This window comes from Manacus vitellinus, unplaced genomic scaffold, assembly GCF_001715985.3.
Source record: "Manacus vitellinus isolate BGI_N305 unplaced genomic scaffold, ASM171598v3 scaffold_51_pilon, whole genome shotgun sequence".
Taxonomy (NCBI): domain Eukaryota; kingdom Metazoa; phylum Chordata; class Aves; order Passeriformes; family Pipridae; genus Manacus; species Manacus vitellinus.
Genome location: NW_021940620.1, coordinates 1,150,367 through 1,176,171, shown reverse-complemented (window position 1 = coordinate 1,176,171; position 25,805 = coordinate 1,150,367). Strand labels below are relative to the sequence as shown.

The 25,805-nt window shown below is 49.5% G+C and overlaps 1 protein-coding gene across 1 annotated transcript in view; it reads left to right on the top strand.

The window, feature by feature from the left end:
- The first annotated feature begins 3,004 nt into the window (after positions 1 to 3,004).
- PDLIM4 (PDZ and LIM domain 4) overlaps positions 3,005 to 25,805 on the top strand; it is a 42,871-nt gene continuing 20,070 nt past the window's right edge. Inside the window, 4 exon segments of the mRNA XM_029962994.1 lie at positions 3,005 to 3,042; positions 3,044 to 3,095; positions 16,296 to 16,447; positions 24,002 to 24,086. Of these exon segments, the coding sequence (XP_029818854.1) occupies positions 3,005 to 3,042; positions 3,044 to 3,095; positions 16,296 to 16,447; positions 24,002 to 24,086 (327 nt within the window).

The following is a 25,805-nucleotide window of genomic DNA, read 5'->3' as shown; positions in this document are numbered from 1 at the left end:
GAGATTGAATTCATGAACATGTTTGACCTCTCTTTGAATAATGTGTGGTCTCTGTTAGAGCTTGCTGCAGGGTTTCAGCACTCGGATGAAGAATGAGCACGTGATACTGTATTTCAGCTCCCCCAGCAAGGTTCAGTTCATCTGCTGTTGGTCCTGTTGATTTCTCAGCCAGAAGTAGAAATCCAACTAGTTTAGAATTTAAAAATTCTCACTGAGTAACCTGGTCTAGTGGAGGGTGGCCCTGGCCGTGGCAGGCAGTTGGAATGGCTTGATGTTTGAGATCCCTCCCAACTCAAGTCATTCTGTGATTCTATGATTCAAAGACAAAACCAGAAATTTCTGAGCCCACTTTGGTTGGTTGAAGTGGGAGTTGACTGGTTCCTCTGCAGGCTGCAGAGTTGTGTTGGCTTTAGTGTGAAAAGGTCTGTGAGCAGCTGAGAGAACATGAGGAATCTGTGAACTGTGGGGCTCTTCGGATAATGTTCTCATTCCCTGCATCCTGGGAAAAAACATCTAGGGCACAGGGGTGCAACATTAATTCCTGACACAGTTCTGAAACCTGAGGACTGCTCTGACACTTTCCATCAGTAGCAATTCAACTGCAGACAGTTTTATTCAGAGTAAAACTGCCTCCACTTCACTCAGTGTAATGCATTTTGGAATATAGTCTCATTTGGAATAAGCACACCTACCAATTTTTACCAATTTGGCTAATTGTGTTTTACTTGGGTTAAGTTTTTGATGAGCTGTCAGTTCCATGAGGGGTGATCTGGGCTGAGCATTTAAAAAGCCTTGAAGAGAAAGTGCCTCGGAGCCAGCAGTTTCCTGTCTGCTTTTGGAAGGAATACTTAATAGAGGGCATTTCTGTGTTTTGATCATCTGTTGCCTCTGCCAGTGAATTACTTTGATCCCCTGATGCTTTGCTGCCCAGCAGAGCTGCCCCTCACAGCACGGTGTAGCTCTCAACCCACCTGGGGAACGGGCCCCCACTGAATGCCAGTGGGAAATGTTTGACTCCACAGAACTGCAGGTTTCATGTTTTATCTTCTTTTTTTTTCCATATCTCTGGGTTTAGTCTTCCTATTTTCCAGCAAGCTTAGTGTCTTTCACAGAAAGGATTTTTTCTTTTCCCTCCTGAGAGGAAGGAGACGCCAGTGCTGACACACCGTGTTTGTGCACATCTGTAGCTCGGTCCTTGAGGGAATTCTCTTTGTCACCAAACAGTGAGAGCAGGAGAAGCAGGACAGCAACCAGTCCTCCAGCTCTCTGTGAGAGGAATTTCGCTGTTTGGCTGGGCGGATTTTCTAACACAAGCAAGGAAACCTCAGACCAGCCTACTCCCAGGCTGCTGCAGGCTGGGTGATATCACGCAGGAATGAGGAGGTATGATTCATCACCCAGACAAAAGTCAGCCTGTGCAGCCTCTCTTGGTGGAGGCACATGCCTGTGAGGAACAAAGAGTAGTGGAAAGCTCTGCTGGTACCAGCTGCAGCTGGACCTCTCCTCTGCACGCACCTTCCTCGCAAAGCAAACAAAGTACGTTGTGTTTCAGGTTTGTAACACAGCGCTGGATTCATGTTGCTAAATCCCAAAGCTGCAGGAGGGCTCAGGAGCGTGTTTAAAAGTTACAGCTCCCCTCTTGTCCCAGAGCAAAGCCCAGTAACACGGGCACAGCGGTGAGACGGTCACACAAACCTTCCTGGGTCACGAGCAAAGAGACTCTGCAGCAAATGGCACATAAATCAAACTCACAGAAACCGGCCAGAGAGAAGGTACTCGATGAAACTGGACTTTCCAAACAATGAACCCTTTGTTAGGTCCCTTTTTTGAAGTGGGATATTCCGGTCCAGCCTTTTTCAGGAAGAGAGGGAGATTTTACAGGCATTTTGAGATTTCTTCTCAACTTCTGGGGGATGTGCTGAGCAGCTGTGCTGGCCACCCACCCCACCTCTGTGCCTGCAAGCCATCCCTTTATACACCCTCTGGCAGCGTGGACATCTCCGTGGTGCTCCAGCAGTCACAGGGATGCTCTGCTGTGCTGGGTGCTGCCCAGAGCCCCCTGCAAGGACACAGGGATGTTGGGCTGCAATGGCCATGAGATGCTCTGAGGGCTGGAGCACCTCTGCTATGACAGACTGAGAGAGCTGGAGCTGTTCAGCCTGGAGAAGAGAAGGCTCCAGGGAGACCTTAGAGCCCCTTCCAGTGCCAAATGGGCTCCAAGGGAGCTGGAGAGGGACTTGGGACAAGGGCCTGGAGAGATAGTACAAGGGGGAATGGCTTCCCACTGCCAGAGGGCAGGGTTAGATGGGATATTGGGAAGGAATCCTTCCCTGGGAGGGTGGGGAGGCCCTGGCACAGGTTACCCAGAGAAGCTGTGGCTGCCCCTGGATCCCTGAAAGTGTCCAAGGCCAGGTTGGACCGGGCTTGGAGCAACCTGGGCTGGTGGGAGGTGTCCCTGCCCATGGCAGGGCCTTTGGAAGTAGACGAGCTTTAAGGTCCCTCCCAGCCCAGATCATTCTGTGATTATTTTCTTGGAGGTTTATCTTTTGCCCAAGTAATAACCAGGAAGAATTCCCAAATGGCTTTACATGAAATCTGATTATTTTCTTGAACTTTTTTCTCCTTAAAGAGACTTATTGTGATGAATAAAACAGTCACGACTACACGGTTACTGACCTATTACATCATTTTCTTTCCACTCCAGAGGATGAAAGTGCAGTGAGGGGGGCTTTGACCACATCAAGTAAAGTATATTTTACTACTAGTGAAGTACTATAACTTTACTCCTGTGAGTAGTCGCTCCGAACCCCACTTGTAAAAGGTTTCAGGGGTAAATCGCGTTAAAGCTCCCCCGAGACCGGCCGGGAGGGTCGGTCCCGCCCCCCGACACGCCCTGCGGGCGGTGCCCGAGCTGTGGAGGCGGGTCCGGCCGGGTCCCGGCGCTCGAGCGCGGCAGGAACCTGCGAGTGGAGCCGGAGCCCGCGGGCAGGGAGCGCCCGCCGCGATGTCCCACTCGGTGGTCCTGCGCGGTCCTTCGCCGTGGGTTCCGCTTGGTGGGCGGCAAAGATTTCAGCGCCCCGCTGACCATCTCCAGGGTGAGCTCGGAGGGGCGCGGAGCGGGGAGGGCACCGGCCGCAGGTGATGGGCGGCGGGATGCGGCGGGTGGTACCCGGGGTCCGGCCACCGGCTAGCAGCGCTGGGGCTCTTTTTGACTTCGTGTTAGTCTATATGCGTCCAAATACACTCTCCTCAAAACTCAGCGCCGTTTCAGCCGCCTTTCCCGGTGTTACAGCGTTCTCCATGCTTTATTTTTTTTTTTTTTTGGTTGTTAATTCATAAAGATCCGCTTTCAAAGTTTTTAGCGTTCAGAGGGTTTGGATTCACGCCCTGGACTGAGTTCACAGGCTGTTGGGGTTTGTAAGGAAGGCATGAGTTAAGTCAGCAAGAAGTTTCTCCGCGCAGGCTGCGGTGTTCTGGGGTCCCTGCGGGCTGGTAGTAATTACTGTGTAAGTGTACTCACACTTGTGTTTAACCTCACAAAGATGTATTCTGGAAACTTCTTTGCTAAGGCGCCGCAGATAGCTTGAAAAAGGCTTTGTGTGTAGATATATGTGAAAACAACCCGTCCCTCGTGCGGGAAGGAGCCCGGCGAGGTGGTGCGATGGGCTGTGTGATGGATGAGGTGCCGTGTCTGAGCTGGGCATGTTCCTGCGGGCACTGGGGTTTCCAGCGCCGTCGGGCTGCCCCGGGACAGGGCTGGGTGCCCCAGGCTGCTCTGCCTTCCCGGCGTGTCGGGCTGTGCAGGATTGCCGAGCTCCCCTGGGTAGCTGCTGCTGAAGTGCTGGAACAAACACTGAGTGTACTGAAAGGCTTTGAAAGGAGCTATAACTTAAAAATATTGGTGTAACGCACGCAAGCTGTTTGCCGTCGTCTCCTTCATCTGCCAAAGCTGCGACAGAGAAGAGAAAACATGTACCCTGAGTTTCAAAGAAATAATTATGGAAGAGAGCGTGTTTTAAAGAGATTTAGTTTTTATTTGAGTTAAAACGCGTCTGTTGCACAGCTCTGCCTCTGGTTTTGCTTTGGACTGTCCCTTTCCCAGTGCTCCAGCGAGGGCTGTTTTGGAGGAGGAACAGGAGGAGATGGATGGAGAGGGAAGGGAAGGGCAGGGCAGCGCAGGGAGCAGCGGCTGGCGGGGCTGGCTGTGCTGGGCAGGAGGCTGCTCAGAGCTGGGGTCTGTGCCGGGCGGGGGGCACTTGGCGTTTGGGGCTCAGCCTGTGCCTCCTGGGCATGGCAAGTTCTCTTTCTCCACTGGTAACATGGGTTGTATCACAAACCACCTCTTGGCAACTGTAAAAATGTCCCTGTTGGGAAAATGAACATCTCGGCTTAGTGGAGTGAGCCTCTTTTCCTGTTACTTTGAAAAAAAAAAATTAGTTTAATATTAAACAAGAAAAAACAAAGTCTGCTTCACCTAGACAGGTGGCTTGCCAAATTCCTTGTTTGATTCAGCAAACCTGGGAGGTGTGAGGAGGTTGACTCTCATTAGGCCAATCTTGCCATGGTTCACGGAGAGCTGTAATAAAAGAAGTTGTAGGGTGTTATTCCATGTGGCAGCCTTTTAAATTGGATCCTTTTTTAATTCTGCTCCCACTGAAGAGCGAGGTGATGCTCTGATGTTGCTGAACTCCAACAGCTGCTCCTGGAGGGTGATAAACAACTTGCTGGGATGTAAATATAGGTATAAGGTATTCTGCTTAGGCTCTAGTTTCTTAACATAAGAAAAGACCTCACTTGCTTTGCAAATAGTACCCAACAATGTTAGAACTGGGGAAAAAACAGCTTCTGCTGCAGGTCCTGGCCTTGGGGATGCAGGAAGGGGCTGCTGGAGGGCTCCTCAGGGAGCCAGGGCTTTGCTTGGTGGTGGGTCTCTGCAACCCTGCTACTGTGCAGAGGACTGATCGTGGCTGGTGTGGTGCCATATTCCCTTTCATTCTGTAATTGCCCAGGAAATCTGTTCTTTATGTTTTGAAACCCAGCAAGGGGGCTGGGGCTTTCCCATTCCCACAGATAGGGAGCCCCCAGCCCCCTGCTCAGGCTGGCTCACTGCAGGAGGGAGGGAGCCTCTTGCTAATTGTGGAGGCTTTTGGCTGACTTCTGCTCCCTTCAAAGTGCCTTTCTTCTTTACTTTCTATTTTATTTGTTTTATACTAAAATGCCATGAAATTACAAACATCTTTGGAAAGGCAGAAATTCTGCCAGGAGGCAGGACCACACTCTGGGAGTGCCACATCCAGCTGTGAGCCCAAGATGCTGACAAGCTCTGGGTGTGCTGGGCTGCCTGAGGGATGTGGGTTTGCACCCCACTGCTGGGCCCAAGGGGGGCTGAGGATCAGCGTGCCATGTGGTGTTTGGACTGTACAGCTTTGCAAACATCCTCCCTGGGCTGGTTGTGTTGGGAAATCGGGTTGCAGTTTGGGATTTGAGGCATCCAGAGCCACCCACATTCAGCTCTGGGTGCTGGAGGCTGGCTGCCTGCTTAAAAAACACAAATCTGTCTGGGTAGGGTTGTGGAAAAAAATGTTTTGGTCATTGTTATGTTGGTTTTCTCTACTCTTTGCTGAGCTCCTGCAGGAAACCATTTGGCTCCAGCCCTCCCCTGCTGTAGCAGTGCAGGGATGTGTCACTGGCCCAGCAGGGATGCTCTGCTGGGGGACATAGAAAGGTTCCTCTGCAAAGCCTGGCCATGTGTCACAGCTCCAGGTTAAGTGAAGGCAGAGTTTCTTAGTGGGGCATTTGTGGGACCTGAAGCCGAAGCGTCATTTCTAGAAGGGGAAACAGTGAAGCAGTTGGTGTGAAAGGAGCTGCCAGGCTGAGCTGAGCGAGAGGCACAGCAGTGCCAGGCAGGGAGAGGCACCCAGCACAGGGCAGGAGGGACAGCTGGGAGTGGGCCACAAAACTGGCTTGGGACAGTATTGTCAAGAGAGAAACTTGAAAAAATATGGATTTGGCAGCACAGAACATGACAATCACCGAATCCTGCTGTGGGGTGGGACTTGCCTCTCTCACAAGGGTTTGTTTTGGCCCTTACCCCTGTGAGGTGGCTGTGTCTGTGTAGCTGCAGCTGATGGGGTTCAGTCCATCCCTTGCAGCTGTTTAAAATGTGCTTGTGATATCAAGCAGTGATCTCTTTCTTGAAAACAGGTCCCTTCCCTCTGTGATTTGATCAGTCATAAGTGACAAGGGGTAAAGACCTGGTTGCTCCAGTGACTGGGAGCAGCTGGTGCAGAGCTCTGCCCCTGAGAAGCCAGGGCTCCAGTTGGGTTGTTTGAGTTCTTCATTGTTAAAGATAAATGCAAATCCAGCAGGGTGTGCTTAGGGCACCTCTCTCATGTGGTCACATGAAAAGTTAGGTGTGCTGTGGCTCCCCTTTCATCCCCTGTTTCTTCTTGTACTTCCAGGAGGACCCAGATGAGGAGGGATGGAGTTTGCTGGGCTGGTTTTGGGGGTACACAGCCCTGCAGGGTGATGCTGGTGTGTTGTCAGTGCTGGGAAGGGAATTGTAGCCCCAGGCTATGCTGGGGGGGGGGAACTCAGCTTGTTTTATCCCCCCTGTTACAGTAGGCTAGCACCAAGTGTAGTACACCACATGATTAATGGTTACTCCTCCTAAGGATACTTACAGAAGTAGGGAATGATCCAGGAGATCTGATTAGAGTCGGCCTTAATGACTTGATAGAAAGTGGGTTTAAGACTTAATTAAATTTCTGGCAGCCAACAGCTGCTTTCCCTTGGCTGAGCAGGTCAACAACTGGGGGCTGTGTTGGCCCTTTGGGAAAGGGGGTTCCCTGCAGCTCTTACTCCAGGTAGGGACAACATTCCCTTTGACCAGCAGCCACGGCTCAGGAACAGAATAACTCTCTCAGCTGTTCTCAGTCCTGTGCTTGTAACCACATCAGTGAGTGCTGTGGTTCTGTGTGGGATCACAGCTGATCTACCCCTTGCCTGGATTAAAAGCTAATCAGTCATTAGCGTAACTGGAGGAGCTGAGTGTGTTTAATCACTTGAACTCACTTGTCCGGCTCTGGAGCAGTCGATGTCGTCACCTGCCCACCTCTGCCAGTGCTAATCCACACACTTGCTGCTTTGGAATTGTAGCTAAATTACTTGGCTAAACAGATAACTGACAAATGGGCCAATTCCAGTATTTTTAAAATGAGATTTTAATACAGTTTTTCCCTTATCTGCTGGCCTCAACATCAGTTTACCCACTGGTCTCCGGTGGAGCAGCAAAAATGCAATTTTCAGTTTCTTGGAACTGTAACACAAGAAGGGTGAGAAATAATTGGTCTGCAATCCATTATCCAGGTATTGTTTGAGTTAAGGTTGACTTTTAAACTTAAGCAGCTTTTGCATTTGAGCTGAGACGTGTCCTGTTAAAGGTTAGGATACTCAAGAAGGAATTCTGCTGAGGAAGGAATTCCAGTAAAAGTGGTTTTGTTGACTCTGTCAGGGCAGCCAGCAAATGCCCGAGTGTTGCTGTGATCCTGTTTGAATGCAGAGAGAACACACTCGGGGTGATAATTTCTGGGGTGGCCTGTGAGGTTTGTTCTGGTGTGAGAGGGGATGGCAGAGCACCAAGGGCTGCCCAGACCCAGGGCTGGGGGTGCAGGTTTAGTTTCTCCAGGAACTCCACATATGTTGGTGGAGAAGGCAAAGACCAGAGACACCAGCAAAGGGAACAGGGCTTTTCCCTTTGATTTCCACAAGGCTTTTCCTGGTTCCCCATGTAATTTTTATGTATTTGATAGTTTATTAAATGGAAATTATGCACTCTGTTCAGATCTCCCAGCAGGTCTGAAGTAGCCCCTCTGTGTTGATGAATCCCAAACCCAGGCCCCCAGCTGATTCCTGCTGACCTTTGGTGGGTGTGCTGCCTGTGTGGGGCTGAGTGATGAAAGCTGTCCCTCAGCTGGCTGCACAGTCATGTTTGTTCCAGCATTTCGAGCAGGAGGATTTTTTTTTTAAGTGGAAGGAAATATTTTGCTTGTGGATTTTCGTCCTTCTCCCCGTCCCTGTGAGCCCTGGGGCGAGAGGTCTGGGTGGTTCTGTGTGAAGCTGTGCTGGTACAGAGCAGTTAATCTGAGCAAAGATAAGAACTAACAAATATGTCACAAATATATTTGCTGCTGAAGTGCTTCTGTCACCGAGGCTTCTTTTTAATAACTGAGAGAGAAGGATAAATGCTGGTGCTGGTTCAGGAGACAGCAATGGTGGAATATGCTGGAATGAAACCCTAATGCTAATTACTGTAATCAAGCACACTGATAATCCTGAGTGGGAAAGCAGGCGGAAAGAATGATTCATGTAGATCCACTCAGGCAAGGTCTGACCTTGGGGCAAGGCAGCAAAATAAACCCAGCACACCCTCAAGACATGCTGGGCCTCTGCCAGGCTGGACAAAGCAGAATGGGCTCAGTGGCACTGGGTATTTTGGGTTGGGATTTGGGGGTTTGTGGGTTTGGGTTTCTTTTTCTTTTTCCTCCCCTTTCTTTTTGGTTTGCTTTTAAGGGATGGTGATGTCAGTTCTCCTTGAAGATTGAAAGATTGCCTGTTGGGACAGGTATTCAGAGTTACTTTGTAAAAGTGTGCAGTTAATCCCACTTGATAAAGTGGGTGAAGGAGAATAAAGTTAGACAGAAGCTTACTAGAAAGGCTGTGTTAGTGTAGGAAGCATACAGGGGGAAATATGTGCAATTATTCTTTTCTTCCCAAACTTTTTGTTGCTGTATAACAGAACAGATAGTTATAACCCTGGTCCTGCTGGGATTAGATCAGTCCTTTAATTTTAACACAAATATGGCATTATGGATTGTGTGGAATTAATGCAGATCAATGCAATTTAATTTCATTTTTGGTAGCTGGGGGGCAAAATACATATCACAAGTCTACAAGAGTGACAGGAAATCCTAGAAGGCACGAGTCCTCTTAAATGTTATATTTCTAACTGAATTTGTCTGATTTCCAAGCTCTCAAAACAAATTGACTCATGGTTCTTAGATACCCAAACACCTATTGAGAACGTTTTTATTTTTTAAGTCATCTGTGACCACAGGTGCTGGAGTGTGAAGGAAAACAGTAGATCTCTCAAGCTCTGGCAGTGTTGATAAGAAAAGGTTAAAACAAACATGTTCACAGAAACAACACTCTGCTTGATTTGTCGTTGGTGCCAGATGTGTGCAGAGCAAACCCCGTATCTCCCCAGGGCTTGTTGGTGCAGGGGGTTGTACACAGCCCCTGCCACCCCACTCACCCCAAGCCCTGGGAGATAAGGCTGTGTTTGGCTTCTACTTCAGAATTTACACAGAACTTCAAGCAAACCCAGGTTTCACTGTGTTATTTGAGCAATTGCAAAGATGTTGTGCCACACTGTGGCATTTGAGGAACTTCAACATCCTGCAGAGACCCAAAATAAACCCCACTTTCTCCCCGTGGAGAAATGAATTTTCCAAGCACCATAAAGACGCCTCACAGCCTGTGCCACACTCATCCTTCTGTCAACCAGAGCAGCTCCCATTCACACCCATTAAGCCTTAAGTGGTTTTACATGTTGTGTGGACTGATAGCAGATTATGTGCCAATGACATTTTACAGGGTGAGCTTCAGAAAGCAAAATACACCAGATTAGAGATTATTTCAAGTCATTATTCTTAATTATCAGATATGGGCAGTGCTAAAAGAGAAGCTGTCTTGAACAGTTGACTCCAGGAGCAGTGGATAAAGGGCACCCAGAGGAGATGGTCCCTGGGAGGTTTTCAGGATGCTGCTCTCAGTGCTGTTGTTCACCACCAGCCACAGAACACTTGAGAGACCCTGTGGGCTGTGATTAACACCTGTCTGTGCAGAGAGAATGAAGCTTCAGGTTTGCTCACCAACTGAATTCAACTTTTTATGTTGGAGAATTTTCTTCTGTTTGGAGATGGCCCCGTGGCCACTTCCCTTCTGCTGGAACAGAAAACACCAGCTGCCTTCCTGGCCCAGAGGCTGCTGGTTTGGAAGGGAAGCTCCAAGCAGCCCCCCCGTGTCTTCTGTGCAGCACTCAGGTTTGCTCCTGAGGAGGGCTGGGGAAGCCCTGGTGCTTGCTGGGGGGTGTTGGAGGGGGAGGCATCCCTGGGGAGCTGAGCCCTAAAGCTCTGAGATTTAAGTGCAGTAACAGCTATGTGGGTGAAGGGGGGCCATTCTGGGCAGGGAAGCAGCGTCTCTGTAACTCGTCCTTGGAGGAAGGGGTGAGGGGGTCCTGGGGACTGTGGGAGGCTGTGAGGTGCTGCTGCCTGTGCTCTGAGTGCTGCTGGAGCTGTGTGCCCTTGGGCTGAGAAAGCCAGTTGTTGACAAAATAGACCAGATGATCCTTGTGGGTCCCTTCCTTGTCTTTCTCAATCCACGTTTTGAGGTTTGCACTTGGGTTAGTGGCTGTTTGCTGCAAAACCCATATCCAGTTTCATTGATTCTCAGCCTTTCTTTGTACAGAGACCTCAGCTCTGAGCTGGGTTAGGATCTACACTATGGATCTGTTTCTAAATTTGGATTTGGATTCAAAAGGATTTTCAAGTCTCTTGCCTTTTATAACACTTGTACGCCGCTTCTTTCCCTTTTGTGTTTTAAGCTTCTTGTTTTCTTCAATAGTTAAATGAATCCACACTGCATAAACAGTGTTCTTCATTTACTGGGCTGTGAGCACACCTAAATAATACCTTGGTGCATCAGACTTTATATAAACAACTAGAAAAATGCAAATGGATTGGCACAGAATATATGTGAGTTCAAAGCAGGAGGCTTTGAAAAGCTGAAGAGAATCCCTGGAAAGAATGTTTAAGGATTTGGGGAATTTATCTTCATTAGTTAGTCATTTGACTCTTGGTTTTTCCTGTTTTAAATGATGTAGCTATGTAGATCATCTCCTGCCCCATAGCACAAACAGGCTGGCTTTGTTTAAAAGCTGAAAATTTGTCACACTATCTTGAAAGCCTCTTGAATACTTTAATCAGGCCCTTTTGATCACACTTGCAGAACAGAAAATTCCCCCAGCCTTGCCTGCAACAAACTACCATTGATTTAAGGGAAGGGTGGTGTGGTCTGTGGAGGTTTGTTTGGGATTGCACCTTTTAACCCATTAAATCCTGGGAAGAGGGTCATGATAGGATAGGATTCCTTCACTGATAGGATGCATTAGAGGAGCACTTCTTGCTGAAAGTGAAGAAGATGTGGCTGACAGAAAGCTGCTGCCTTTATCTAAGTGAGTGGTGTGAGGGGCCAGAATAGACACCTTTTGTTGATTTGAGAGAAAACAGCTGGGACATTAAAGACTGAGTTAATCTTTCCCATGGCTGTGCAGGCAGCCAGGAGCTGCATCCCTTGTCCTGTGTCCTGGCACAGGTGACTTCAGAGGCAGATTTCTGGGGAAAAGAGTAAAAATAAAGAGGGATTAAGTTAATAAGACAAATTAACCTTTCACTAAAGCATTGATTGTTTCAGCTTGTGGTGTTGGCCCAATTCTAAAGGGGGCTTGAGCAGAGTGGAGCCATCCCTGCGTGGGCAGGGGTCCATCCCTGCTTGGGCAGGGGGTGCAGGCACCAGGCACGGGGACTTTACCCTGCTCTGAGTGCTCTCCCAGCCCTGGCACCCTTGTGTGGTTAGGCTCCAGGGCAGACAGCAGAACACTAACTGTGTTTCAAGAGTAAACTGCTCTGGGTGTGAATAATCTTGCTGACTAAATTAGACTGCACGGCTCCAACACCAGCGGCTTGGGTTAAGCAAAAGGCAGTTCCTTAATGTGCTTTATTTACTGGCCTGATGTCAGATGCCAGCACTTAGTAAATCCTAACGAGGCTCCAGTGGCCAGATAAGAGAGCTGCTGCTGGCCTTGGGCTTTTCCCAGTCTGTTCCATAGCATCAGAATATCCTCTTGGCTGGGGAGGGGGCTGCTGAAGGCTGGCCTCCCTGGAGAAGGGCAGAGAGGTGGGTGGAAATCTTGGGAAAGGTGGTGGAGAAAATAATTGGAAAAACTTATTTTAAAAAAATGCTTATAATTATGGAGAGAGTTCCCTGGTTGATGACTTGGCAAAAGTCGTGCTGGGTGTGGGAATGATGCTTCCAGCACTGTCACCAAACCTCCCGTGGTGACTGAGGAGGCAGAGGACAGTGAAAGAAGGACTGTTTACTGGGGGAGTCTCTCTTTAAAATTCTCTTTTTCCTACTGGAATAATAGAAAGCACTGAGATAGGAACCAGTATTGGACCTCTGGTATTTTTTGAAGCACAGTGCTACGTGGGGGACATAAAGATGTCACAAATGAGACTTGTTCTGATGGGATTAGGGAGAATAATATGCTTTTTGGGATTGGCATGACTATCTTGGGAAACTTCACCAAAAGTCTCCATCAGTTGGCTTTGGATTTATGTTGTTGGGAAGATACCTTTGAGTGCAGGGCAGCAATAACCAGCTCAGTGCTGTTTTGTTGCTGCATGAGGTTGTCCTTGGGAGCTCAGAGCTTCCAGAGGAGGCAGGATTCTTGCCTGGTCGAAAAAGAAAACCCTGTAGGGGAATTACAGTAAAAATATTTATGTTTCTTTAAACCCGTGGTGTTTGCTGTGGTTTTGGCTCTCAGTGCATACACTTACTGCTCTGAAGGGGTGCTGAGGTTGCTGTCCCACGGCACGAGCAGAGCTCCTGGAGAGCTACGTGGCCTCAGAGGGAGCAAGACCCTGTGAGCTGCTGCAACCCAGGGGATGAGAGTCCCCTGTCCCCCCATGGAACTCCACACCAGCACCTTGCTCTGGCTCTGAAACACCAACCCCTGCGTGGGGCTGCTGCCCTGGGGGTCAGCGGGGTGGGAGGCACTGGGCTGGTGTGTAATTGCCCTGCCTGAGCTCTTCACTGAGACGAGCAGAGAAGCAGCCCAGATCCTGGCAGGCACCCAGCCCGGGCAAGATGGGGCATGGCACACACAGAGCCCGTGTGAGGCCCTGGTGCGTGAGCGGGGACTTGGCTTTAGGGCACTTGGTGTTGCCTGTGGTGGGGGATCACTCACAGAGTTACGTACCCATCACTCTGATCTTGGTCTGTGTTCATCCAACCTTGAGTTTTGAAATGGTTTGCTCTTGGCACAGATGGAGAACTTCAAATAAAATCTTATCGTGGTTTTTCTTTATCCTCTCCTATCCTCAAGCCTCAGCTCCTCTGGAGGCCCCTTTCAGGAACATGAGGCTGCAGTGGCTCAGTGCAGGTTTTCTGTCAGTGTTTTCAGCCTCACAACGTATCCAGTTACTCTCAAACTCATCTGTGTTTTGTTGGTGTCACACACACTGAGGTTACAGCTCAGGGCACACCCGAGGCCCCTCTGGAGAGTCTCGAGTGGCTCTGGTACAAACTCCATCCCAAAACCTCTGTGCACTGCCAGGCTCTGATGGCATGGAATCACAGAATGTTTAGGTGGGAAAAGATTTCTAGAACCATCGAGTCCAGCTGTTAATCCAGCACTAACCCAAGTCCAAAGCAGGTAGAACTCTGCACAGGGATTTGGGCACAGCACTGACCCCAAACCAGCCTCCTCAGGCTTTCTGTGGCATGTTTGGTGTCAATGGCTGTGCACAGCTGTGAGTTAGGTGAACTTAGTCTGAAGTATTGTAAACATTAGTCACTAAAATACAAACTTTGGACCTGACAGACATTACAGTAATGACTCCCACGCTGTTGAGACACTGATGCTGTATCTCAGACTGATGAATTCTTGGGAGTGCAGCTCCATTTCAAGCCCTCGGTCATCTCCACAGCAAGTATAAAATGCTAATATGCAAATACTGCCAAAATAATTTGAAATAAACCAGAATCTAAAAATAGGAAAAAGCTAGGAGTCCCATTTATGAACAGCTTATTCTCCAAGGGAGCTACAATCTGGTTAAGATCAGTGCAGGGGCAAATCCATCAGACATTTAGACAGCACTGAATGGACAAGAACAAAATACAGCTGTCCTGGGTCAGGCTGAAGGTCTGTTAGTCTGAAAGCCTGCTGGCAGCCAGGGCTGTGGGGTGGCCACTGAGGGAAGCAGATAACAGCAGGCAAGAACATGGAGATGCTTCCTTGGAGGTGCTGGTGGAGCTTCTGGTTGACTTTCTGGCGGGTCTGGCAGCTCCTGTGGCTGTAGAAGGACCTTAATGCCCTGTGGATGGATGTAGTCTTACATGGCTCCAAAAAACCTAACATACCAGGGGAAAAATAATCCTGTCCTGGGCTGAAATGTCCTGTGTCAAAACTCCACAGCTCCTGTGTGTGGAGCTGAAAACCCCTCCCGTTGTTTGCTCTGAGCTGAGTCACCGGCAGCCTGTGAGGGGCTGGCCTGGCAGGTTTGCTGGAGCCAAACAGCCCGGCCAGAACTATTGAAGAGCAAATGGCAAACGCTGATTTACTCTGACAATGCAACAAAAGCTGTAATTTGGGCTGCCAGTTCTATTTAAATGTCAAAAGTGCTTCTCAAACACCTCCAGGCTGGTGTTTTGGTGGTGTTGGTGGCTGTGGCAGGGAGCAGGTTGTGTCAGGGGGCAGTGCAGAGGTCAGGTTGTGTCATGCCAGGGGCTGCCTGCTGCTCACCAGCCTCTGTCCAACGGGCAGCCCCAGGGGGATCCACAAGGGCTGTTGGGGTGAGATTAAATCCTCCTTGAACACCCCATGGAAATAGAACAAATCACCCCTGGAAGTGTTCAGGGCCAGGTTGGGTAAGGCTTGGGGCAGCTCTGTCTGGTGGAAGGTGTCCTCACCCACAGCAGGGGGGTTGGGGGTTTGAACTGGGTGAACTTTCAGGTTCCTTCCAACCCAAACCATTCCAGGGTTCTATGAAATCAAGGTGAAAGCCAGGACCTGTGCATGCCTCCTTTCTAAAATACCTGTTTAGTGATGGCCTGTGGTGGCTGGAGACCACGGGCACTGGGGAACAGGTGGCCCCACTTGGTCTCAAACTGCCTGAAAAACCATACCCAGTCTGCTGGTGTCTGGGTGCCATCCTGCACCACTGTGAGCTGTGCCCAGGGCAGATGGTGGGTAGAGCAGTGCTCCTGTGGTCTGGATGTCTCAAGCAGGTGTACTGGGGCAGAGACCCCCCTCCTGAGAAGGGGGATTATACCTGTGTGAATCAAGAGTAAGCAGAAGCTAAGACCCTGTCTTGCTTTAGTGCAGTGAGACATGAATAACCAGAAGTCAGGCTGGCTGTGCTTTCTCACTTGATAAACCACGTGGTTGGTTGCTTAGCAGATGCTCAGAATGACTGAAGAGGAAATTAGAGGGCAAACACACAGCTATTAAGAGTTTAAACCAACAGATTTACCTGTCCTGACCACGCCTTGTGTCCTTTTATATCATTATAAAAATTAAAAGCACATTTAGGATGATGTAAATGACACGGTAATTTCTCAGGCACCTCTTTTGTGGGCTACAGGGTTGGTCTCATGGCTGACCACAAACGGTACCTGGACCCATCATTAGTTCCTCAGGAAAGAAGTTATGAGTTTTGTAAGGTTCTGGCACTCCCACAAAACCAGAAGGAAAGAATTGTGGAGACTTAACAAGCTGTGTGATGTTTATAGAATAGAATCATGGAATTGTTCAGTTGGAAAGGATCTAAAAGATGTTCAAGTCTAACCATTACCCCAGCACTGCCAAGGCTGCCACTAAACCCTGTCCCCAGGAGCCACTTCTGTTGAATTCCTCCAGGGATGGGGTCCATGCAGGGCTGGAAGGAGACGAGTCATTTGGGTGCCAGTCAGGAAAAGCTGATGTCCAGCAGGGCCTGTCCCAGGCAGCAGTCACAGTGCCAGCACTCGCCCTCTGTGCGTGGTTACCCAGGGAGGAGGTTCCTTGTGCTCTTTAGGGGTTGATTCTTGCAGCATCATGTAAGGTCTGCAAGCCAAAGGAGTGTGGAGCATCTCCCTGGAAAGAGGGTATTCCATTATTTCAAACAAGAGACAAATGTGAGGGGAGGATCTGGTCACACACTGACTGAAGTCTCTTATTCCATGGAGTGTTGTTGTAGAGGATGATCCTTGGAGAACTGAGGCTGAGCTGAGAGCTCTGACATCCAACCTCAGTGTAGGCAAAACACATATTCTCCAGAAATAACTATTCCTTTTACCTGCAGCTTATTCTAAGAAAATCGACTTTTTGGGCGTTGTTTTTTTTGTGTTTGTTTTTTTTTTTTTTTTTAAACCTGGAATTCTTTTAAGTAACCCTTTTATTTTTCTCTGCCCAGATTAACCCTGGCAGTAAAGCAGCCATGGCAGACCTGTGCCCAGGAGATGTTATTCTGGCAATTAATGGAGAGAACACGGAGAACATGACACACCTGGAAGCACAGAACAAGATCAAAGCGTGTGTGGACCAGCTGCTGCTCTCTGTGAACAGGTTGGTTTGCTGGGATGTGCTCCTGGGTCAGCTTTGCTGAAGGCTTGTGGCTGCCCTGGAGCAGATGTGCCCTCAGGCTCAGTTCTTGGAGCATCCCCATGACTAATTGTCCTGTGTTTTCAAAAACAGTAAAACAAAATTATTTTTAATGGCCTACTGATACAAAAAATGGGTTCTGTTCATTTATACATGTGGATTATCATTTGTGCCTTGCAGGACTTGTCCAGGCTGTGACCTGGGTTGAGTCTTTCAACCCAAGGGAAGTTGTAGCAACTCAAGCAAGAGTAGCAGTGGGATTGGAATCTCCTTTGGACAAACCCTCTCCCTTCATTAACATCCACCTGTCATTTTCCTAAACATCTGTTCAGTGAATACACATTTGATGGTCTGGCCAAATTCACTTTTTAGAATATTTCGAGGCAAAATGAAGACTTGAGTTTGGCTGGGGGGTTTTTTTGTTTGTTTCTTTTTTGGTTTTGGGTTTTTTTTTTCTTTCTGCTGGAATTAATTCTGGAGCTAAATATTGTTAATCACAAATCATCCAAGCAAAATGAGGGCTCCTTATAAGGTTCATGAATGGCTAATGTTATCTGTAATAGGTTTAAATAAGTGGATATAGTTTTCCACTCCAGATTAAAGAGGCATTTCCTGCTGTAAAGAGCTATCATTTGCTGTTTATAGTTTTCTTGGAAAACCCTGTGGTTCTGACTGGGCAGCGCTGCCATAAATGGAGCAAAGCCTCTGTGGTTCCTCGTGCTTCCTCAGCAGGGGTGTCCAGGCTGCCTGGCTGAAGCACAGCCCACGGTGTTGGGGTCATGTGGCTTCAGCACTGGGGGAGAAAGAAAACAAGCAAAGCAAGCAAACTCTTCACACAGGTGGAATTTCCCACAGCCAAGGAAGGACAGTGGTTTTGCTTTCCATTTGGAACAGCTGCCAGGTCTTGAAGTCTTCATAATGACGATGCAGATTTGAAAGGTTTTTGTATCTCACAGGCAAAAATGAATGCCCAGAGTCTGCGAGGCAGGAACAGGCAGGAGCTGGTGATGGTGAGGAGCTGTTCAGCACGGGGTGGCTCCTCTTGGAGGAGATCACACTGTTGGGTCTGGTTGGTGGCTTCTCCGAGGGCAGAACACACCTTGGCTGTGCCCAGAGGTGCCCATGAGAGTGGCATTCCTCTTGACAGGAAAAACTGAGTTGTTTGTTTTCCTGCAGTAGGACAGCAGCTCCAGTGATGCGTTATTGGGGCTGTTTTTAGTTTGGCCCAAAGTGAGTGCATGGTGACATGGCTCTTGGATCCCTCTCCTGTTTCCCGAGTGACTTGTTGGATCCAGATGACTCTGCCCAGGCACAGGTCACTGCTGGAAGCACCTCTGGTGCTCCCTCCTTGGTGTGAGTGGATTCCTGCTCCAGGTCCTGCCTCCTGGGGTGTGGGGTGACCCAGTCCTGCCTAGGGATCTGTGTCCTGGGGCACTGACAGGGCTTTCACTGGGTTTGTTGGTCTATGTGCCTGTCCAACTGCTGCTGTTTGTCACAGCTGTGCATTTCCAGCCCTGGACCCTGCTGTGAGCCTGAGCTCCAGGAGAGAGCAGGGTGTGGATTAGTGTTTTTTCCCTTGGGCAGAGGATGCTCTCCAAGCACAACCATCTCTCTGCGCTGCCTTCAACAAAATCCAGTTTGCAAACAAACACAGGGAGATTGTTTTTAAATAAGTGTGTTTGTCTGAAATAGATTTGCAATAACAAGCTTGTTTGATGTATGTCTTTAGCGAAGAGATGTGAAATTTGGTGTTAGCTCTGTTTTGCCAAAGCAGGGTCCCTGCAGCCAGGTGTGTGTGCAGAGGGAGGGCAGGGAGCTGGGTAGGGCTTCCAGCCCCCTGGTGCCCTTCCAGCCCCTGGTGCCCTTCCAGCCCCTGGTGCCTCCCAGCCATCCCATGCCCTTTCTCCATCAACCCTTGACATTTTATGCTACTGAGATAGAGAACAAGACAGTTTTTGTTTTCACCCTCTGGTCAGTAAATGCCCTTTGATTAGAAAGTTCAGTAGGAAAGTCAGAATGGGGGGAAAACAAGAACAGGGAGTTCCTGGGTGGTCTGATGGGGTGTCCCAAGACCAACGTGGCCCTTTGGGTTTTGGAGGTGTTGTGGATGCAGAGAGCTGTTGAATTTGATGGGATGAGATGCTGATTGTTCCATTTATCAAATCTGCTTTAATAAAACATTTGGATACACTAGTGGGAAACATGTAAATAGCCAGAGGACTGCCCATGGGTAGAATAAACAACTGGAGTGTGGTACTTTGCCGTGGAGTGCAGGCAATCACTCTGCTCCTGTGTGGGAGGGAACCACTGAAGTGAGTGGGATTTCTGTTGTGATGTGAACTTCAGCACTGTCTGCCATTGGGAATGTCATGCTGGGTTTGATGGTTTCTCTCTCATTCAACTGCATGGCAGGAGCTGCTCCTCCAGTCAGTCCCGAAGGAGAAAAACCGACAGCTTCTGATCAAATGTGAATATGTGACATCCAACCACTGCAATGGGGAGCAGCACCCAGAGCCCTGCTCCCTGTGGCTCTGCCAGCCAGACCAGGCCAGAAAATTGGGTTGTAGCTGTATTTTTTGAGAACAGAGGGCTGAGCACCCAAAGGACCTTGGCTGTGGGGCGTGAGACCTCGTGGCACCGCAGTTCCTGCTGACACAGGCTGCTGGGAAGCCCTTGGCAGCACTGCCCAGACCTGCCCGTCTGTGCCACAGGGCCAGGGCGAGCCCGACAGCTTCTTCTGAACCTTTTGTCCTCTGCCAGCTGGGAGGGTGAAGGCTTGTGCTGCAGCTTTCCTGGAGGAGCTGGCCCCATGCCCACACAGGGGAAACTGCTGGGAAGGGGATGTTGCAGCTTTTCTGGGGTGTTGGGGTCTATGGCTCTCCTGTGCCCCTGCAGCCTCCAGTCAGTGTTTGTGTCTGAGAAGCTGCCCCTGCTCTCAGGCTGGACTAACAGATATTTCTTTTATTTTTTGTATTTTTTTTAAATCTCTTTGTCCTTTATCAATGATTTAACTCTCCTGGGGGGGAGTTCTCCTTCCTTCTTCACACCCCCTATTTTCTCTCAGCTTTCTTGGCCAGACCCCTGACCCATCTGAAGTTAATGGATGTTTTGTCCTTGGCTTTTTTTAGGTCCTGCTTTGCCTGGCCACGTGCAGGGCTGTGTCTGGGCAGTGGGGCTGTGACAGGTGAAGCAGCACAGTCACCTTCCTGGCCTGCAATGGAGTGGTTGAAAATCCTCCTCAGCTTACAAAAGGAGTTGATTTATATAACTGACATTTATGTGGGCACTGATGTAAGGTGTGAGGAATCACCTGGGCATTCCTGGAATCAGGGCTGGGCATTCAGGTCGTGGTTGGTGGCTCTGAAATGTGAGGCCAGGAGTTCAAGTGGGCTCAGTGAGGCTGGACAGCACCTGGGCTGTGGGAAAGGGGGTGATGGTGCTGATGAGGATTTGGTGGAATGGTTCAGGCTGCCCTGGTGATAAATCAGGCAGCTGTTCCAGCATCATCTTCCCAGCTGTTGAATCCCAAGCCAAGGTAGCTGGATCTACTTTGCCTTAAATCCTGGAAGCAGTTTCTTTCCTCTCAGTTTGGTGTTTGTGCCACTGCTGAGTCTGCTTGGAGAACTGGAGTATGAAGATTCTCTGTTCATTCCTGCTCCCTGTACTGAGATGGAGTTTCTCTGGAAGTTTCTGTGGGAGAAAGCCCAGTAATGAATCTGCTGGATGTGTAGCCCCAAAAGTCCCTGGAACCTCCCGTAGTTGATGTTCTTCCCACCTCCCCCAGCTCCTGGAGGTTGTGTTGGGGTCCCTGAGCTGTGAGCAGTGCAGACATGCTGCTGGAAGATGGGAAGGATGACAATGTATGTTCTCAAGTTTCCAGTAAAAGTACAACTGAAAAAGTGAATCACAGCTTCCCCTCTGGAGCTCCTCGAGGACTAATAGAGAGGAAAACCGGCAGCTGTCCAGGGCAGTACACAATGGTTTCAGGAGAGAGGAATGAAGGAGGAGAAATCCTGCAGCTTCTCCTTCATGTGCTCTGGACCAGGCAGGTCCTTCGGGGTGCTCAGCAGAGCTCAGCTCTCCTGCTGCTCTCCTGCCTCACAGGGGGGGATCCAACACCTTGCAGCTGTCGTGGTGAGGGTCACAGTCCTGGGAAGGTGAAACATCGACTGTAGCTGCTTCTCGACAGAACTCAACTCCTGAAAGGCTCATGGCCATATCAGCAATAAAAATCAGTTCTGAGCATAGTGATGTGCCCTGGTGGGAGGGGAAGAGTGTTCAGGAGATGGACAGGACCCTGGAGTCACCCTCCTGGAAGGACCACATGGATTGGGGTGAAATACAGCAACGTGATTATTCTGGTGGTTTGTGGCTGCACAGTCAGAGATGGCAATGTCCTGGATCCAGGCTGGCATTTCCCCAAGTGATAAATGTTAGTTTATAAGGGAATGGAGAAATTAGAAATTTGGTGAGACCCAGGAATTCTTGCAGCTTAAAAGCAGCTCTGCAAATGTTGAGAGTGAGACTTACAGATCATTGCCAGGTGAAAAAACATTTTGGTAAAATATGTGAGCATATGCAAGTAATCTTTTGAGAATGACTTTGAGACTTTTAGAAAACAAACAGTGGGATAAAAGGTGTCTGCAACTTTGTTTTCTTAGTGATGTCCTGTTAAATGGGTCCATTTCCCACCGAGCCCCATGTGGAAGGCCCAGCACTAACCTAGGTCAAGTTATTTTTCTTGGGGTTGTCCTAGCAGCTGCTAAGAGAGCAGAGTGGTGTTAGTGCAGGGTAATGATTTCCACATAGCTGCCTTTAATCCCCTACAACACATCTGAAAACACTTTTTCCCCAGAATTAAACGACTTGGAACATTTGAGTGATGCCTGATCTCTGGCCCATGACGTTAGAGAAGTGCAGTGGGTGTTTGCTGTTGCCCTGACACAGAGCTCTGACTGCTGGGAGCATGGACCTGCTGCTGGGGTGTCTCGGGGTGTGCTGGCCCCCAGGTCCCCACTGCTCCGGGCCCTGCTCAGCCCCCGTGTCCTGGGAGGGGCAGGGGACCCTCCTGCTGGGCACATGGGCACGGGCTGTTCCTGCAGCCAGGCTTGGAGTGAGCTCCAAGCATCAGCCCCACCTGCAGTAGCTGCCCGTGGCATCGTTCTCCCAGACAGTCACCTCCCAATTCTTTGGGATTATTTTGGATTACGTGGTATTTTGCTGTTCCCAGGGAAAAGAGGGAGCCTCCCTGTGTGAGCACAAACGCTCCTCAAACTCAGGACGTGCATTTTGTTCTGGTGAGGTTGGTGGTTCTCCCATTCCCCTTTGCTTTGCCTTTAGAAGTGCCAAATGGAACCCAGACTGTGCCATGGCAGCTTATTTCAGCACAGTTCAGGTGGAAGCTGGGGCTGAGGGGAGCCTGGCTTTGTTCAGGCTGTCACTGGAGCTGTTTGAGGTGGTCTCAGTTATACCAAGAACTTCTGGTCGCTCTGCAGAGCTGATGGTGAAGCCTTGAGTTTAATCATTAAAGCATTAACTACAAATGGGCTTCTCTGTGCAAACCAATCTGGCCATGTCTTTCATTAAGTGTAAATATATCCATAATGACTTTTAGAAAACACAGATTTAGCTGTTTTCTGGTACAGACAGTGTGATCTTTGTCAGGGGTGTGGAGAACTGGGAGATTCCAACTGGCAAGTGCAGGCAGTGCTAGTGACCAAATGCCAGAGCTTCACACAGAGTGAAGATACTGCTATTCCTCTCATCTTCTGCAGCCAGAATTGCTTTCTGAGCCTTGGTTCTTATTTACTGGCAAGTTGAAGCCTTTGGGGATGCTTTAAGCTGTGTTTGGCACGTGGGCTCCAGAGCTGAGTGGGGGGAATGTCATCACAGCCCCTTCTGGGGGCACTGTGAGAGCCCCCCGGGCTGGCCCAGCGTGGGGGAGAGCAGGGAGATAATAGTGGTGATCCCTGCCAGTGGAATCAGGCATTCCCATTGTTCTGGGCCTCCAGATTTGAGTCTCAATGTGGAAGCAATACACACAGCACTGGATCGTGGCAAAAAGCAGGTTGGGGATGCTGGGAATGCTGATGTGCCTGGGAAGGACTGTTTCCTTTGTCCCACTTGGAAAGACCAATTTATAGTGAATTGTCCCAGTCTGAAATCAAATAATTATAGTAAAGATAAATTATCAGAACAAGGCATCTAGCTATGAGAGTATGTCATTCCCTGTTGAAAAAGCTGTGATGGCAGCACTGAGTAGTGGTTTGGAACAAAAAGAGCTTAAATCCTCAGGGCTGGATCCAAAGTGTGTTGAAGTCAGTGGGAGTCCCTGCTTTTGGTAGGTTTTGAGTCAGACCCTAGGTCTGGAAAGGCAGCTTTGTGTGCTGACTGGTGCAGCTGCAAAATACCAAAGGTAAAAAATCACCTCGAGAATTCCCAGGTTAAAACTGTGCTCCTTATTTTTCACACTTGGACTCTGCAGATAATTAAACTGAAGCTGAAGTGTGGTATGTGGCAGGGGCCAGAGTCCACAAAGGATGGTTGGATGCAGCCAGTGATCTGTGCCTGTGGAACAAGACCTACTTTCATTAAGTGGTGCATATGCAGGTTGTGATGATAAACAGAATAGTTTGCATGTGAAAGCTTTATCTTGAACTTCATGGAGTTTCCATCTCCCAGTTCAACCTCCTTGCATCCCAAAAAGCCTGTGTACCAGCCTGCTGGACTGTGCCCAGCTCAGGCAGCTCCCTCATACCCTGAGCATTGGAGATCCACTCTAGAGATCACATCCCAACTGTGCCCCGAGATGCCTCTGTGGGGGGAAACATGAGCAGGCACATGGAAAATCTTTGGACAGTGGCAGCATCCTGCTCTGCCTTGGCAGGACTGAAGATGCATTTTGGAATGGAAACTGTATTTTTAGGGCTTTTTGTATCTGGCACCTGTTGAAAGGGTCAAGATGCAAGATGATTCACCCAGGGTTGTGTAAAACTTCTCCCTGAAAGGTGTTCATAGAATTCCTGCAGTCCTGGGCTAGTATTGAGGCCTGCCAGGGAATGCACATATATATGTGTGTGTGTATATATATATATATATATATACAGACACACACGTAATCAGAATACCTTCTGGATTCAGAGCCAGAATACAGGGACAAAGCCAGGAATATGCAAAACAAGACCCACCATGAACCTGTCTGCTGATTTCTTGAACCAAAATAAGTTTGTGTCTTAAACCCCCCACTGAGTCAGAGCGTGTACTTCAGGGATGGGTTTTGAGCTTCATGGTTTTAATAGCATGGAACTGGCACCTTCTCTGTTTACCACTGTGCTATTTCTGAGGATAATTTTAGACAAATATGTATATAATAATTCCCTGGCAGGCCTACATACTATACATATGTTTGGCTTTTGAGGTTTTTTTGTGGGTTTTGTTTGTTTGAATTTATTATTTTTTTTTTGCTTTGGTTGGGTTTATTTAAAAGTTAACTAGAGTTTCCCTAATTTCCTCCTGCAGAGCCGAAGGGAAGAGCTGGTCCCCCCCTGTTCTGGAGGATGGGAAGGCTCAGGCATACCGGATCAACATCGAGCCAGAGCCACAGGTACTGCACACCCACTGCCCTCCCACCTCGCTTCTGGGGAGAGGAGATCCATGTCTGGGGTCTGGAAAGCCCTCTGCTCTACCTGCAGTCCTTCCAGGGGTGAAGGAGTTTCCATGTATGGTTTAAAAGCTCCGTGTGCAGATCTTGCTATGCTTTCCTTGGGTTGGTACAGCCCAGACTCTCATGGTGAGCCAGATCCTGAGCTGATCTGGCATAATCCCATCTCTGCCATTGCCCTCCTGGCTGAGCCAGGCTTTGCAGGATTAGCTTGCCAGCAGCTGAAGGGCAGCACCCAGCACTGACTCCCTTGGGGCCAGTGACCAAGCTCATGGTCAGCATTATTTGGATGGAGCTGTTGGGAACCCTCTGACAGCACTGCCCAGTGCCTGCCCTTCCTGGGGCACAGCACACCCAGGGTCTGTGTGCATCTGCCTCAGCTGACATGCCTCCACCTTGGCTGCTTCCAAAATCCTCTGCACCCTCCAAGTGATTCACCTCCCATGGTGATGGATTTTTTTATTTTTTTTTTTAATGTTCCCCTATTTTTTTCCCTGTTTTTCCTATCTTAATCCTTTCTCCTCCTTCTCCTTATTTTTCAGCTTCTCTCCCCTCTGTCTTCAGCTCTGTTCCCTGGAGCCTTCTGCCTGCATCCTGCCCTGCCTTCCTGCCCCGTGGCTCCACAGCTGCCAGGCAGGGGATGGAGCTGAGCAGGTCTCCATCTCTGCTCCCTCTCTCCTGTCTAATGGTTTGTTAGCAAGGTCAAAGATGACTCTCGTTCTCCTTTGGCTCCTCGATGGGAAAAGCACCAGGGTCTCTCTCCTCCCTCTCTGCCTCTGAGGTACTGGACTGTGGGTTGTTGGATGTGCTGGTCCCTCCTGTGCAGATGTCTGAGGAGGGGATGGAGTGGGGATGTGGGCAGAGGTCAGCTCCTGCTGTCTCTCTCCCCCTTGGGTGTGTGCTGAGCTGATGCACATGCTGCCAGCTTTCCCAGGGCACCCAAGGTCATGGATGGCAGGGCTGGAGCCTGCAGAGGCTTCTCACTGCTGTAGGTTGGCCAACCCCTCCCAGGGCAGCAGCAGAGGCCCTGGAGCTGCCTGCTGCCTTCAGAACATGGAATTATATCAGTTCAGGCTGGCAAAACACCCCTGTGCTTGCCCCAGTGACACAGGAGTGTTCTTGGGCTGACCCTGAGTGTTCAAACATTGCTCATATCCTTTCCTTCTCCACAGAGCAGGGTTCTGTCCTGTACTGGTCTGTGTTTTTTCTCCAGGGGGGTTCTGTCCTGTGCTGGTCTGTGTTTTTTCTCCAGCCCTCATGAAGTGCCCATGTACAGGTTCTCCTGGTTTAGCTCAACTGCTCCTTTCTAGAGGGGTTTTTGAATGTCCCCACAAGGGTCCCAGGGTGCCCCTGCTGCCCTCCCTTGGCTCAGTCCAGAAGGAACATGAGAGCTGCAAGGGTGGAAGAGGGGGAATGATGCTACAGGGAGTGGTGTCTCCTTCAGTGAGGAGCAGGGAGAGAGCACTGGCAGCACAGACCCCACCCAGCCATGTGGATGGGGTGAGATCCTCCAAACCCCATGAGAAGTGGACCTGAGCCTGAGGCCATTCCAGCCCTGTGGGACTTGCAAATGTTCTGTATTCCTGCCCAGGGACAGTGGGCAGAGGCACAGCAGGACTGCAGGGCCAGCAAACCCACCCCGGTACCACACACCAGCAACAC